Genomic DNA, 15,000 nt, shown 5'->3' with positions numbered 1-15,000 from the left:
TATTATTATTATCCTTATTATTATTATTGGCATTATTATTATTTTCCGCATTTTTTGTTTAACGTTCAGTGAAGCGAATCATTTCTCGAGGTAGTAATGGAAGGTGATGTAAGAATGAATGAATGGCCTTAGAAGAGAAGAGAGAAGAGAAATGAAGAGAGGAAAAGAGAAGATAAGTGAACAGAAGAGAGAGGAGAAGAGAGGAGGAGAGAAGAGGAGAGGAGAAGAGAGAAGATAAGTGAACAAAAGAGAAGGTAAGAGGAGAGAGATGAGAGGAAAAGAGAGGGGAAAAGAGGAGAAGAAGATTAGAGAGTTGAAACCATAGACCATTTAACTCAACGAAGAGAGAAGAGAATAGATTAGAGAGCTGAGACCTTTAAATTCACGAAGAGGAGAAGAAAAGAGGAGGGAAAAGGGGCAAAGAGAAGAGGAAATAAGAGAAAAGAAGATTAGAGGAAAGAAAAAGAGCTGAAACCATTAACCTCACCGATAACGAGAGGAGAAAAAGAGAAGATAAAAGAAGAGAAAGTAACGGAGCCCCAACACGTCCAGTACCCGTAAAAAATCGAGCACCGAATGAATGGCCTAGCGTGAGCAGATGTGTTGTTACAAATGAATGCAAATGGGACTGGAAGGGTTAAACAGCGGTTGGCTTGATTTATAGTAGGGCCAGTTCCACCATCCAACATAGTCACTGTAAGCAACCAAACCAATACCAGATACTACTAAAGAGATTTCCTGAGTGGCTTTGTAGAATTTAATCCTTTTTTGTATCAACGGTGAATGCTATATTGAATTTTAGTGGTGTTATGCGTCTGTTTGCTTGGGGAGAAGAAAAGAGAAGAGAAGAGATTATATTAGAGAGCTGAGACCTTTAATGATGGAATGGTGTGTATCGGAGAGTCGCGGGTTATCAGTGGAGAGATGTGTGTTGTTCTTGTGAGGTGAAATATTCTGTAAGTTACTTTTGACTCTAAATATTAATGTTATTTTCAGAGCTGGGCGCGTTACTGGATATCGGGTAGTCCGGTACCGCTCCTCCGCACCTCGAAACACATATAGTCCGTACCTGTACTTCCGCGCCTAAAATTTTTTCACTCGTTCCGGTACCGCACCTCCGCACCTCCGGTACCGTACCCAAAACTATTAAAGCGCGCCTGAAAAATCTAGTCCGTACCTTAAAAAATACAAGGCAATACTGCATCATTATTATTATCATTATTATTATTATTATTATTATTATTATTACCATTATTTTTGTTATCATTATTGTCATTTTAACGCATAGAATCTCCACCACCTGAAGTAAAGTAACTACTTTTACACTCATCATAATTATCATACCTCAGTACACATGCAACACAGAAAATTCCGGTTAATATCATTCAAAAGAGGAACGACCGGAAGTATTACTGCAGAGCGCGGACTGTTTGTCGTTTTCATTTTTTTTATCCTTGAAAACCTCAGGTGCGGAGGTACGGACTTAAAATACTGCCGTTCCGCACCTGTTACTTCCGCACTTTTGAAAAACTTTCCGCACTTCGGACCTCCGCACCTCGTTTAAAGGTCCGCAGGTCCGGAGGAGCGGAGGTGCGGACAGAGGTACGGAAGTGCCCAGCTCTGGTTATTTTAGTAATTGTGGTTTGGTTATCCCTCCTCAGAGCACAAGGTGAGAGAAAGTGTGCCTAGGCTTGCCAAGAGTAGCATATATTGTCTACCTTTTAAGTTCATGGAGAAGAGAGAGAAGAGAGAAGGTTGAAGAGGAAGAGAAGAGGTGGTTGTAGTTGTTAATTATAAGGAAAAAGAAACCAGTCGTCACATCCCACCTCTTATCACGAGTCACATCACCCACATCTACACATCCCCACTCAAATATTCACTCCACATCCCTCATATCCCTACCCACATCCCCTCCCTCACATCCCCACACACCGCATATCCCACCCAACTCACACTCCTTCACATCCCCACACACCGCATATCCCACCCAACTCACACTTCTTCACATCCCCACACACCGCATATCCCACCCAACTCACACTCCTTCACATCCCCACACACCGCATATCCCAGCAAACGCACACTCCTGCGCATCCCCACACCGCATATCCCACCCAACTCACACTCCTTCACATCCCCACACACCGCATATCCCACCCAACTCACACTCCTTCACATCCCCACACACCGCATATCCCACCCAACTCACACTCCTTCACATCCCCACACACCGCATATCCCACCCAACTCACACTTCTTCACATTCCAACACACCGCATATCCCACCCAACTCACACTCCTTCACATCCCCACACACCGCATATCCCACCCAACTCACACTCCTTCACATCCCCACACACCGCATATCCCACCCAACTCACACTTCTTCACATCCCCACACACCGCATATCCCACCCAACTCACACTCCTTCACATCCCCACACACCGCATATCCCACCCAACTCACACTCCTTCACATCCCCACACACCGCATATCCCACCCAACTCACACTCCTTCACATCCCCACACACCGCATATCCCACCCAACTCACACTCCTTCACATTCCCACACACCGTATATCCCACCCAACTCACACTCCTTCACATTCCCACACACCGCATATCCCACCCAACTCACACTCCTTCACATTCCCACACACCGCATATCCCACCCAACTCACACTCCTTCACATCCCCACACACCGCATATCCCACCCAACTCACACTCCTTCACATCCTCACCCACTCACATACCTACCTCATCCCCACTCCTTCACATCCCCTTCACACCCACGCATACCTTAGTTCCTAGCCTACAGGTATAACAATCTCTCTCTCACTCTCTCTTTCTCTCTCTCTTGCCCAGACCACACCCCTCCGTGTTCTCTGTCTCTGTCTCTCTCTCCTTCCCTCTCTCTGCGTGCCACACCCTCCCATGTTCCCTTTTCCATAGCCCAGCCAACACCCACGTAAGCGAAGGCTCCTCCCTCCCTTTGATGATTTTCTCTCCCTTTATCTCTCTCTTCCTCCCTTTCTCTCCCTCCTTTCAGTCTCCTAGCAGACGTTGATTTCGTTGGTAAGGTTAGTAAGGTTAGTAAGTCGGTAGGTTAGTCGTAAGTATACTGACCACACTTCCCAACAAAGCAGATTATAAAAACAGGTTAGTATACCCCAAAACTACCCCTTCCTGCCCCCCTCCATGCCCCCCTCAACACATGGCCACTCCACCCCTGCCCCCTCCATTATCCCTGCAAAACAGAATAAAAAAAATGTATATATTAGTGCTCTCGAAAACCCTCCTTCCTCCCCCCGATGCCCCCCCCCCGTCTACCCATGCCCCCTTCATCATGCCCCCCTCAAGCCCCACCCTTCAACATAACCTCTCGCCGGGGGTTCGGAGGCCAGCCATGAACCTTAGACATCCAGCAAAAACTCCGTCGACCCGGTTGCTTGGAGTGTTGCAAGGGCGTGCTTGGGCCTGGCTGCGCGGGGCGGGGCGCGGCGCGAGGGGAGCACAAGGGGAGATGGCTGAGGCGGCAAGCACACATATTTGGGCTTTCGTATGAGTTTTGGGGGATTTCCAGGGGTAATTTTAAGGGTCTGGTGGTAGTTTGAACCTTCCTCTGTACCGTGAGCCTAAAATAGCACTCATGAGAACCCGACTAATGTACTTTTCGGATTTTGTGGTCAATGAGACATCTTTCTATCTATCTATCTATGTATCTATTTATTTATCTATCTATGTGTTTGTGTGTGTCTTCAAGAACTACAAACTCCACGATTTTAACATCAAGAGACAAAGGGACTGGACATAATTGAACGCATGGAACTCGTCTATATTATTGCTTTTTTTTTTATCCAGAACGACTAAAATAAATAAATGAATAAAAACAAGATCAATACGATATCCTGAACTGACCAACATCCTGAATGCTTCCTACGCCAGCCACGCGAAGGAGCTCCTCATCCATTAAAGTCATCTATATTTTTATCCAGGAGTTTATAAGGCCACAAAACTGACCAAGGACATGTTTTTACCTGAATATTTGGGGTGGCAGGCTTTCAAACTGCCTACGACGCTACTAAAGGCCTTACAAGATGCAGGTAACAGACAACAGCCGTCCGTTCTCTGCCTGATGTCCTTGGGTGGAAATGACAGCAGCCTTGCCAACACACAGGCTTCCAAACTAGCTGCCATCTGTCACTTCTTGGAGACAGGATAACAGACAGGACAACAGACAACAGCCGTCCGTTCTCTGCCTGATGTCCTTGGGTGGAAATGACAGCAGCCTTGCCAACACACAGGCTTCCAAACTAGCTGCCATCTGTCACTTCTTGGGGACAGGACGACAGACAGGACAACAGACAGCAGCCCGCCTATGTCCGTTCTCTGCATGTCCTTGGGTGGAAATGACAGCAGCCTTGCCAACACACAGGCTTCCAAACTAGCTGCCATCTGTCACTTCTTGGAGACAGGATGACAGACAGGACAACAGACAGCAGCCCGCCTATGTCCGTTCTCTGCATGTCCTTGGATGGAAATGACAGCAGCCTTGCCAACACACAGACTTCCAAACTACCTATCATCTGTCACTTCTTGGAGACAGGACGACAGACAGGACAACAGACAACAGCCCGCCTATGTCCGTTCTCTGCATGTCCTTGGGTGGAAATGACAGCAGCCTTGCCAACACACAGGCTTCCAAACTACCTGCCATCTGTCACTTCTTGGAGACAGGACGACAGACAGGACAACAGACACAGGTATGCCGACACAGGTGAAGGTATAGGTACATTTAATAAGAATAGGTACGGGCTTTAGGTGCATCTTGTCCCTGTTTCTAATGCGAGAGGTGTGTGCTGTTTGGGTGCTTTCATCTATCTATCTATCCAACCACAGACTCCCAAACTACCTGCTATTGGTCACTCCTTTGAGACAGGATGACAGACAGGACAACAGACACAGGTACACACACACAGGTAGAGGTAGAGGTACTCACCCAGCTCGTCGGCGGCAACGTATTTCGACAGCATAGCGCGGATGGCGATGGCGCAGGAGTTGACCAGCAGCGCGGCGACGGGAGCTGAAGGGAGAGAAAGAGTTGAAAGGAAGTGAGATGGTAGGAATGGGAGAGCGGCATTGGAACTCTTTTTCATCTTCGTATCTGAACAAAGAAATAGTGCTGAACCCTTTGATAACGCTTCTCATTTGTCCCTCCAAGGAAAACAAGCTACCACACAATACCGGAACCCTTGTTAATAGCACATAGAGGCAGGCAAGGTTAAGTTACTGCGGCGCCTTACGGTAATTGCCGCACGCCTGGCATTTCCACGGCGAGGCATGCGAAGGGTGACTGGACTGGGTGGCCGATGGAATGCAATATCTGATCTCATAAAGCCTTGAAAACTCACCCATTTCCCAAGGTTTTCGTGGTAGTTGTGGGCATTTTCAGAGGTAGTTGTATGGCCTTGGTGGCAGTTCGATGAAGCTTCTGTGCCGTGAACGCTATAAAAACACTCATTAGAACTCGATTAACCTCCGTTTTTCGGCCTTTGGATATGGATAATGTGAGTGGAGGGAGCGTGTGATAATGCCGACCTTATATAAATGCCTTGATAGCGAGGGTCAGTTGCTTGGGGTATGAATGACGCCGCTGTTCTCCTCATTTCTGCGCTGCAAGTCGATCGTAAGGGAGGAAATGTAGGTCTGTGTTATAGGGATTCGAGACAACGTGGTGCTTGTAGTAATAATGAATAATATGAAGTAGCTGCGTGTTATCTGTCAGTCTCCTACTCTATTCGAAGTAGCGGGTGAGAGATTTACCGACCACGGAACTCTTGCATATGAAAATGGGAGAAAATTCACTTAGAGAACAAAAACAGACTTGAAAACCCACGATTTTTTTTCTTTATTTCTTTTGGGCTGAGTATAGCAACTTCTTCCCCCCGTAGAAAAAAGAGGAAACTTATTAAGTCAATATTCTAATGGTTATGCGAAGGTTCAACTCTTGACTTTGAGCCTTGGTGGAGGGCGGCGGAAGGGCGACGATGCTTAACTGGGTGCAGCTTTAGCCTTCGGTGTATTGGGTTTAATTAGGATGAGAAAGGAAAAAAAATGAGCTGTGTGTGTGTGTGTGTGTGTGTGTGTGTGTGTGTGTGTGTGTGTGTGTATTTTTTCTCTGTCTATACGGTTCAGACATCTCAGGGTCGCCCAGCTTCCCCCCCCCCCCCCCTCCTTATCGTCCATGCCCAGGTGACTCAACTCGCCTCCTTACCTACCCAAATCATCTGAACCTGAACTCACAATACTTACTCACTGAGCCTCAAGTCACTCACGTCGACCTAGTCTGAACGGCACCATCAATCACTCTCCTTAACCTTCACTCTTCCATAAGGCGGCAAGGTCTCGAATCTCATCGCATGGTCAACGTTTAGAAGGATCGAATAGTTCCTTATACGATATCAGAACCTCTTGTGGCACGTGTGATGTTACAACGAAACCCTAACTGATATAAGAGACTGTACCACAAATTACGTTATTGATTACGTTGTCCCTTTACGCAATACTTAAAGAAGAAGCCGAATAAATAACAGACCGGGAAATACAATAGAAAAAGAGAAGAAAGGAGAAAGGAGAGAAGAGAAGGGAGACAGAGAGGGAAAGGAGAGAGAAAGGAAGGAAAGAGAAGGAGGAAGGGAAGCGAAGGAGAAGGGAAGGGAAGGGAAAGGGAAGAAAGGGAAAGGAAGGAGAAAGAGAGGGAAAGGAGAGAGAAAGGAAGGAAAGAGAAGGAGGAAGGGAAGCGAAGGAGAAGGGAAGGGAAGGGAAAGGGAAGAAAGGGAAAGGAAGGAGAAAGAGAGGGAAAGGAGAGAGAAAGGAAGGAAAGAGAAGGAGGAAGGGAAGCGAAGGAGAAGGGGAGGGAAGGAAAAGGGAAGAAAGGGAAAGGAAGGAGAAAGAGAGGGAAAGGAGAGAGAAAGGAAGGAAAGAGAAGGAGGAAGGGAAGCGAAGGAGAAGGGGAGGGAAGGAAAAGGGAAGAAAGGGAAAGGAAGGAAGGAAGAAGGAGGAAGCGAAGGAGAAGGGAAGGGAAGGGAAAGGGAAGAAAGGGAAAGGAAGGAGAAAGAGAGGGAAAGGAAAGAGAAAGGAAGGAAAGAGAAGGAGGAAGGGAAGCGAAGGAGAAGGGAAGGGAAGGGAAAGGGAAGAAAGGGAAAGGAAGGAGAAAGAGAGGGAAAGGAAAGAGAAAGGAAGGAAAGAGAAGGAGAAAGGGAAGCGAAGGAGAAGGGGAGGGAAGGAAAAGGGAAGAAAGGGAAAGGAAGGAGCTCCAGGAGCTGTACCAGCAACGCCGCCGGAACCTGGTCACCACTAGGGCAGTAGTGTCTGCCCCCGAACAACTGCTCCAGCCCCGCAGCAGGACATGGCACTACCAGCGGCAGTTCCTGTACACCTACGTCGGCTTGTGGAACACTCTCCTTGCCTCGCAGCAGAACCTTGAGGGCGTGACTCTGCAAGGCTTCAAGGAGCGTGCGCACCAGTGGCTAATGGCAGGTCGACGTGGGTGAAAAGACACAAGGCAGGCCTTAAGATAGGCGGCTGTAATGAAGCTGCCCTCGGCCTATAGTGCTATCTGTACTTAATTGATTACGTAGCACTCCTATATTGTGTAATTGTGTGAAAAAAAAGGATAAAGTAAAAAATAAAGGAAAGTAAAAAGGGAAAAAAATCCGAAAACGAGGAGAAAACGAGGAAAAAGAGAAAGAAAGGGAAGAGGAGAGGAAAGGAAAAGAAAAGGCAAGGATAGAAAGAAAGGAAGAAGAGAAAGAAGAATAGAGAAGAAAGGAAGAAAAGGAGAAAAAATGAAGAAAAATAAGGAGAAACTTCAAGAAAATCGTAAGTCAAGTAAGTAACTCCATGGGTAACTTACCGAGCCAAATAAAGTAGTAGGTCTCGTCGGTCACCAAGCCGTAGAACACGTAGTCGAACACGGAGGAGAACGCCCCGACCATCGCCAGCATGTTGTCCGACACCTTGAGAACGGCGCTGAGGAGGGGAACGGCCGCGAGGGAACCTGGGAACGGCGAAGAGATGGTAAGGGAAGGAGGAGGAGGAGGAGGAAGAGGAGGAGGATAGGGGATGGGGAGGGAAGGGGTCAGGGGGGCGTTATATATGTGTGTGTGTGTGTGTGTGTGTGTGTGTGTGTGTGTAGGGGATCTGTCTATCTGTCTGTCTGTATGTATGTATGTGTATGTATATTTCTCTCTCTCTCTCTCTCTCTCTCTCTCTCTCTCTCTCTCTCTCTCTCTCTCTCTCTCTCTCACACTCACACACACACACACACACACACAGACACACACACACAAACTCTTCAATATAGAACAAAGCATCACACACACACACACACGCACACACACACGCACACACTCACTCACCCAGGGCGGCCAGCAGATTCTTATAGGTGACCCAGAGGCCGTAGTCCGCCGCGTTCCAGTCCAGTACAGTGCGCGTGAACTGATACATGTAGGCACCTGGTGGAAGACAGAGGAAGAAAGTTAGTCATTATCATTATTATCATTATTATTATTATTATTATTATTATTATTATTATTATTATTATTATTATTATTATTATTATCATTATTATTATTATTATTATTATTATTATTGGTAGTAGTAGTAGTAGTAGTAGTAGTTGTAGTAGTATTGTTATTATTATTATTTCTTTTACATTTCGCCTATAGCACCGGTAAGCTTTCTCCTCCATTTCCCCTCTTCTTCCTTTCTTCTTTATTCTTCCTTCCCTTACTCTCCCTTTCTCTTTCATTTCCCTTCCCTTTCTCCTCTTTCTCTTCCCTTCTTGACTTGTGCTTACGTAACTTTTTCTTCCCTATCTTCTTTCTTTTCTCTTTTCTCTCCTTCCCTTTTTTCTTTCCTCTTCTTTCTCCTCTTTTCCCATTCACTTTCCCTCACTTTCTGTTCCATTTCCCTTCCTTTTCCTCTCTTTCTCTTCCTTACCTCACTTCACTTCCTTACCACACGTAGCTTTCTCTTCCCTTCCTTCTTTCTTGTCTCTTTTCTCTCCTTCCCTTTTTTTCTTTCCCTCCCTTTCTCTCTCATTTTCCTTCCCTTTCTCCTCTTTCTCTTCCTTACCTCACTTGTGCTTACGTAACTTTCTCTTCCCTATCTTCTTTCTTTTCTCTTCTCTCCTTCCCTTTTTTCTTTCCTCTTCTTTCTCCTCTTTTTCCTTTTACTTTCCCTTCCTTTCTCTTCCATTCCCCTTCCTTTTCTTCTCTTTCTCTTCCTTACTTGACTTGTGCTTACGTAGCTTTCTCTTCCCTATCTTTCTTCTTTTCTCTCCTTCCCTCTTTTCTTTCTCCTCTTCGTGTGGCGCAGACAAGTGTTATGGCCCCGGCAGCTCATCTTTGACCCTCTTTTCGAGTCGGCGATAGGTACCATATGGGAGGAGGGGACAGGTGTGGCGGAGCAGAGGAGAGGAGAGGACCCGCGAGAGCCGACGCCAAAACAGACTCGCCCATCTGGTTTCGTTATAGAGTCCGGGCTGACGGGTGGTTGACAGGACAGCATGTGGAGAAGAAAGGAGAAAGGAGAGAAGAGAAGGGAGGAAGGGAGGGAAAGGAAAGAGAAGGAAAAAGGGAAGGGAAGGAGAAAGGGAGGGAAGGGAACACTCGGCGGTGACTGAAATATTGCTGGCCTGTTTGTAGCGACGTTAAAAGACTGTTGTACTTCTTTCCTTGTCTTCTTCCTCTTTCGCCTCTCTTTCTTTTTCTCATATTTCCAGAGCTCCATTTTTCCTCTTTCCTTTCTATAACTCTACCTTCATCTCCTATTCCTTCTTTCTCTCCTTCCTTTCCTCCATTCACTAAGGCATTCTTCCTTTTTTTTTTCTTACTTCTCGTCTCTTCCTTTCCTCATATTTCTATAGTTCCATCTTTCCTCTCTCTTCCCATCTCGTCTCTTCCTTTCCTCATATTTCCATAGTTCCATCTTTTCTCTCTCTTCCCTTCTCCTCTCTTCCTTTCCTCATATTTCCATAGTTCCATCTTTCCTCTCTCTTCCCTTCTCCTCTCTTCCTTTCCTCATATTTCCATAGTTCCATCTTTCCTCTCTCTTTCCTTCTCTGCTTAGTCTCCTTCCTTCTTTCTCTCCTTTTCTATCGCACCCACAAAGATAACGATATGTATTTATAATTATTCTTAAAAACGCTAATTATTGATGCTCTTTTTTGCAGTATTTCAGGGCCTGTATTCTCAAACCTTTCGCCGCCCAAGTACACATATTTTACAAGGCTTTCGTAGGCGTTTTGGGCATCTCCAGGGATAGTTTAATGACTAAGGGTAGTAGGTAATGACTAAGGGCTAGTGTGATCCTTCTTCTGTACCATCAATGTGAAAAAACCCTCATGAAAGCCCGATTACTCTCCTTTTCAGCCTTTAGAAATAGTTGATGTGGGAGGTGGAAGCGTCTGAGAATACCGCCCCTGCAGAAATCGGAAAGTACAATGTTATGCGTACGATAATCTGGTAACGTTGGAGAAACCGAAGGGCGGGACGGGAACCTACGGGGCGGGACGCGAACCTACGGGGCGGGACGCGAACCTACGGGGCGGGACGCTAACCTGTATACGTCTTTCCGAGTGTCCCCTGCAGGGCTACTCAGGTGGGTGAACGAGGAAGAGGAGGTATGGGCCAAAGGTGCTACAGGTAAGGCTAATCAACGACGCAGGTAAGCCTCTTTTTATCTACCTTTTCCCCATACATTTTTATATTTTTTTCGGCTCACGCGTCATTTCCTAAAGGGGGCTACCAGGCTACTTAAGGCAACGCACGACTGTTCCATTCCCAGTACAAGACACATGACCTTGGCTGGGGGGAGGGAGGAGGAGGAGGAGGAGGAGGAGGGGTGCAGCATCCCCTCTCTCTCTCTCTCTCTCTCTCTCTCTCTCTCTCTCTCTCTCTCTCTCTCTCCCCCCCCCACCCCACTAAAAGCCTCCACACCAGCCCTGATTAGCTCTGAAAGGATTCAACTCCCTCTTCTGATTGTCGGTCTCGAAATAAACAGGATCGGAACCTCTTATTTCGAAGGGGAGAGGAGAGGTCAGAGAAAGGGGGAAAGGAAGGAAGGAAGGAAGGAGGGGAAGGGAAGAAGGAAGGAAGGGAAGGGAAGGAAAGGGAGGAAGATGAAAGAATGAGTTAAGAAGGAAGGAAGGAAAGGAAGAGGAAAGAATTAGAATTAAGAAGGAAGGAAGGGGGGAAGGAAGGAAGGGAGAAAGGAAGGAAATAAGGAAGGGAGGAAGGAAGGAAGGAAAGAAGGAAGGAAGGAAGGAAGGAAGGAAGACATAGAGCAAGAAATAAAAGGAGATAAGGAAAAAAATAAAGCAAGGGAGAAATAAAGAAAAGAGAATAGAGAAATTAATCTCTCTCTCTCTCTCTCTCTCTCTCTCTCTCTCTCTCTCTCTCTCTCTCTCTCTCTCTCTCTCTCTCTCTCTCTCAGGGTACAAAAGGACACATATAAATAACGTCATGCCGTCTAGAGCCCCCCTCCCCCTCGCATGCCTTCCCATGTTATGTAATGGTAGTAGTAGTAGTAGTAGTAGTAGTAGTAGTAGTAGTAGTAGTAGTAGTAGTAGTAGCAGCAGTAGAAGTAGTAGTAGTAGTAGTAGTAGTAATACTAAATAAAGATGGTTGTCGGCCACAGTCGTTGGCAGGGTGGGGCCAATGAATTGCTTTGTGAAAGGATATGAGAAAAGCTACCGCTCACAACGCAACTCTAATGGATGGAGGCCCGTTAAAAAAAAAAAAAGTAGTAGTAGTAGTAGTAGTAGTAGTAGAAGTATAACCCGTACCATCGTTTACCTATATTCACTTTCTCCTCTTTTTTGCAGCTCGATGTCTTCACCTGAGTTTTAATTCACCACCTTTTCTTGTTTTTTTTTCCTCTCCTTATTTCTATAGTAATGATGCAATCGACTCCCTCTCCCTCCCTCTCTATCTATCTATCTATATATCTGTCTCTCTCTCTCTCTACCTATCTATTTATATCTCCATCTCTCTACTACTACTACTATTACTACTACTACTATTACTGCTACTACTACTACTACTACTACTACTACTACTACTACTACTACGTCTTATAAGTGAACAAAAGCGACAGTGTTGTGGTGGTGACTGAAGTAGTAGTAGTAGTAGTAGTAGAAGCAGTAATAATAATAGTAGTAGTAGTAATAGTAGTAGTAGTAGTAGTAGTAGTAGTAGTAGTAGAAGCAGTAATAATAATAGTAGTAGTAGTAGTTGTAGTAGTAGTAGTAGTAGTAGTAGTAGTTAGGGCGACATTTAAGGGTCCTAACCGGATTTTCCCTGTTAATGCTAGCAAAACCAGTATTCCTCTTCCTCCTCCTCCTCCTCTTCTTCTTCCTCCTCCTTCTCCTCCCCTTCATTAAGTAGGTGGATGATACGTAGTAAGTGACGTTGGGATACCTATTTTTTGCCCCCCTTCTCTCTCTCTCTCTCTCTCTCTCTCTCTCTCTCTCTCTCTCTCTCTCTCTCTCTCTCTCTCTCTCTCTCTCTCTCTCTCAGTTATCAAAATCATGGCGCAGCGCAACCCTTCACTAAGACAGTGTTATACGTTTCCTTCTTTTCGCAATTATATTTTCTACTCTTGGCTGAGTGGTTAGCGTGCCGGCGCCGCGTTCAGGAGGACGCGGGTTCGAGTCCTGCCCGCCGCCACAGCTGGGATTTTTCAGTCACCGCCGAGTGGCCTAAGACTACCCACATGCTGTCCTGAAGACCACTTGTCGACCCGGACTCTAGATTCTCTCTCTAAAGAAATGTTTAAAAATACGACCCTTATTAATCTTAACATTTGGTGAGGTTACAACGCGGAGGGAAAAAAGTGTTCCAGCCTTCCAGCGCCTTGCTGCGTCACTCCAACACGGGCACTGTTACGCGAAGGTCTTGCCAAACATGTAAACTGACCTTCTACACCTCGGCGGCGGTGAGTGCTGAGGCCGAGTCGTGTTCGTGGAAGCGTTATAAGGGGAAGGGGTTTTATGAGCGGTCTTGTGCGGGTATGGCGGTGAATAGAGAGACAGGTTATAGGAGCCTCGATTCGGAATAGTTAGAGAGAGAGAGAGAGAGAGAGAGAGAGAGAGAGAGAGAGAGAGAGAGAGAGAGAGAGAGAGAGAGAGAGAGAGAAAAACGGATTTCTATGAGCGATGTTGTGTGGCCAGACAGGAACGTAGATGCAACCCCGAAAAAAATAAAAATAAAGATGGAAAAAGAAACGGGGAAAGGCTTAATATTGAGACTCCTTCAGAAGCTTGTTGAGGAGAGCTTGGGAGTTGAGTTTATTTAAGGGAGCGTTCACCACCACCTTGCGTACCGAAGCGAGACGTAAGGAATATGTCAAAAAGAAACGCTGAATAAGGCCTTGAAAGATTAATGAAGAAATGGTCGGTGGGAAGAGCTACGGCACTACAGCTGCTACAACTACTACCAATAACATGTTGTGGGTGCCAATACCATAGATACATTCAAGAAGAGGTTGGATAAATTCATGGATTGTGAGGTAAGGTGGGGTTAGGGTTACAGGAGCTGCCTTGTATAGACCAACCGGCCTCTTGCAGACTCCTTACGTTCTTATGTTCTTAATAATGTAACGTGCCACGGATTTCATTGCCATTTGAAACCGGGAAACGATGACGATGAAGACACAAGGACGAAGAAAGAGAATAAAACAAAAGAAAATAAAAGAAAAAAACAGGACAATCACGAGGAACACAATGGCGAAAACAATGAAAAAAAAAAAAAAAAAACTCAGGAAAATGAACGTTCGCGCCGTGCCGCTCACACGTTCCCGCGGATGAATCTACTTTTTATGTTTTCCTTTTTTTTTTAGCCTTAATTTATCTTTCCTGCTCGTGCAATAGAGTGTGAGTGTGTGAGTGTGAATGTGTGCGTTCGTTGGTGAGGCTGAGGAAGGGCGGGGCGAGACGAGCACCTCAGGGGAACTTACTCCACAGGGCCGTGCGTCATTCACCTACACAAAAAACTAAAATACTTACAAAAATTACTTAAGCAGTCCCGCCCCGCCCTGCCCCGCCTGTTTCCTGTAGCGGGAGTGACTGGGGATGATTGTAGTGTGCGTGGCATTGCAGGGTCACGAACTACTAGACTCAAGGGTTGGTCAGGCTTGGTAAGTTAGGTCACCTCGACAAAAAAACTCAAAATACATTAAAACCATTACTTGAGCAGCCCCGCCCAACATTTTTCCAGTAGCGAGAGTGACTGGGGATGATTGTAGTGTGCGTGGCATTGCAGGGTCACGAACTACTAGACTCAAGGATTGGTCAGGCTGGGTAAGTTAGGTCACCTCGACAAAAAACTTTAAATGCATACAAAACCACTACTTAAAGCAGTCTCGCCCTGCCCGTTTCCTGTAGCGAGAGTGACTGGGAACGATTGTGGTGTGCGTGGCATTGCAGGGTCACGAACTACTAGACTCAAGGGTTGGCCAGGCTGGGTAAGTTAGGTCACCTCGACAAAAAACCTCAAAATACATTAAAACCATTACTTAAGCAGCCCCGCCCCGCCTGTTTCCTGTAGCAAGAGTGACTGGGAACGATTGTGGTGTGCGTGGCATTGCAGGGTCACGAACTATTAGACTCAAGAAAAAAAAAAAATGCATTAAAACAATTAGCAGCCCAGCCGCCCCGCTGCCTGTTTCCTGTAGCAAGAGTGACTGGGAACGATTGTAGTGTGCGTGGCATTGCAGGGAAACGAACTATTAGACTCAAGGATGGGCCAGGCTGGGTAAGTTAGGTCACCTCGACAAAAAACCTCAAAATACATTAAAACCATTACTTAAGCAGCCCCGCCCCGCCTGTTTCCTGCAGTGAGAGTGACTGAGAAATATCGCGGCGTGAGTGGCATTACAGGATCACGAGATACGAGACTCAAGGGCTTGTTCAGGCTTGGTAGGTTACGTTAGA

At 46.2% G+C, this 15,000-nt stretch overlaps 1 protein-coding gene across 1 annotated transcript in view; it reads right to left on the bottom strand.

Moving 5' to 3' along the window:
* Positions 1-15,000, bottom strand: part of LOC126999573 (proton-coupled folate transporter-like) — a 30,030-nt gene that overhangs the window by 6,774 nt on the left and 8,256 nt on the right. The window contains exons 2-4 of the mRNA XM_050862342.1: positions 8,423-8,518; positions 7,918-8,061; positions 5,002-5,085 (exon numbers count right to left, since the gene is read on the bottom strand). Of these exons, the coding sequence (XP_050718299.1) occupies positions 5,002-5,085; positions 7,918-8,061; positions 8,423-8,518 (324 nt within the window). The remainder of the gene's footprint in view (positions 1-5,001; positions 5,086-7,917; positions 8,062-8,422; positions 8,519-15,000) is intronic.

The sequence above is a fragment of the Eriocheir sinensis genome, chromosome 16, assembly GCF_024679095.1.
Source record: "Eriocheir sinensis breed Jianghai 21 chromosome 16, ASM2467909v1, whole genome shotgun sequence".
Taxonomy (NCBI): Eukaryota; Metazoa; Arthropoda; class Malacostraca; order Decapoda; family Varunidae; genus Eriocheir; species Eriocheir sinensis.
This window is presented reverse-complemented; position numbering and strand designations above follow the sequence as displayed.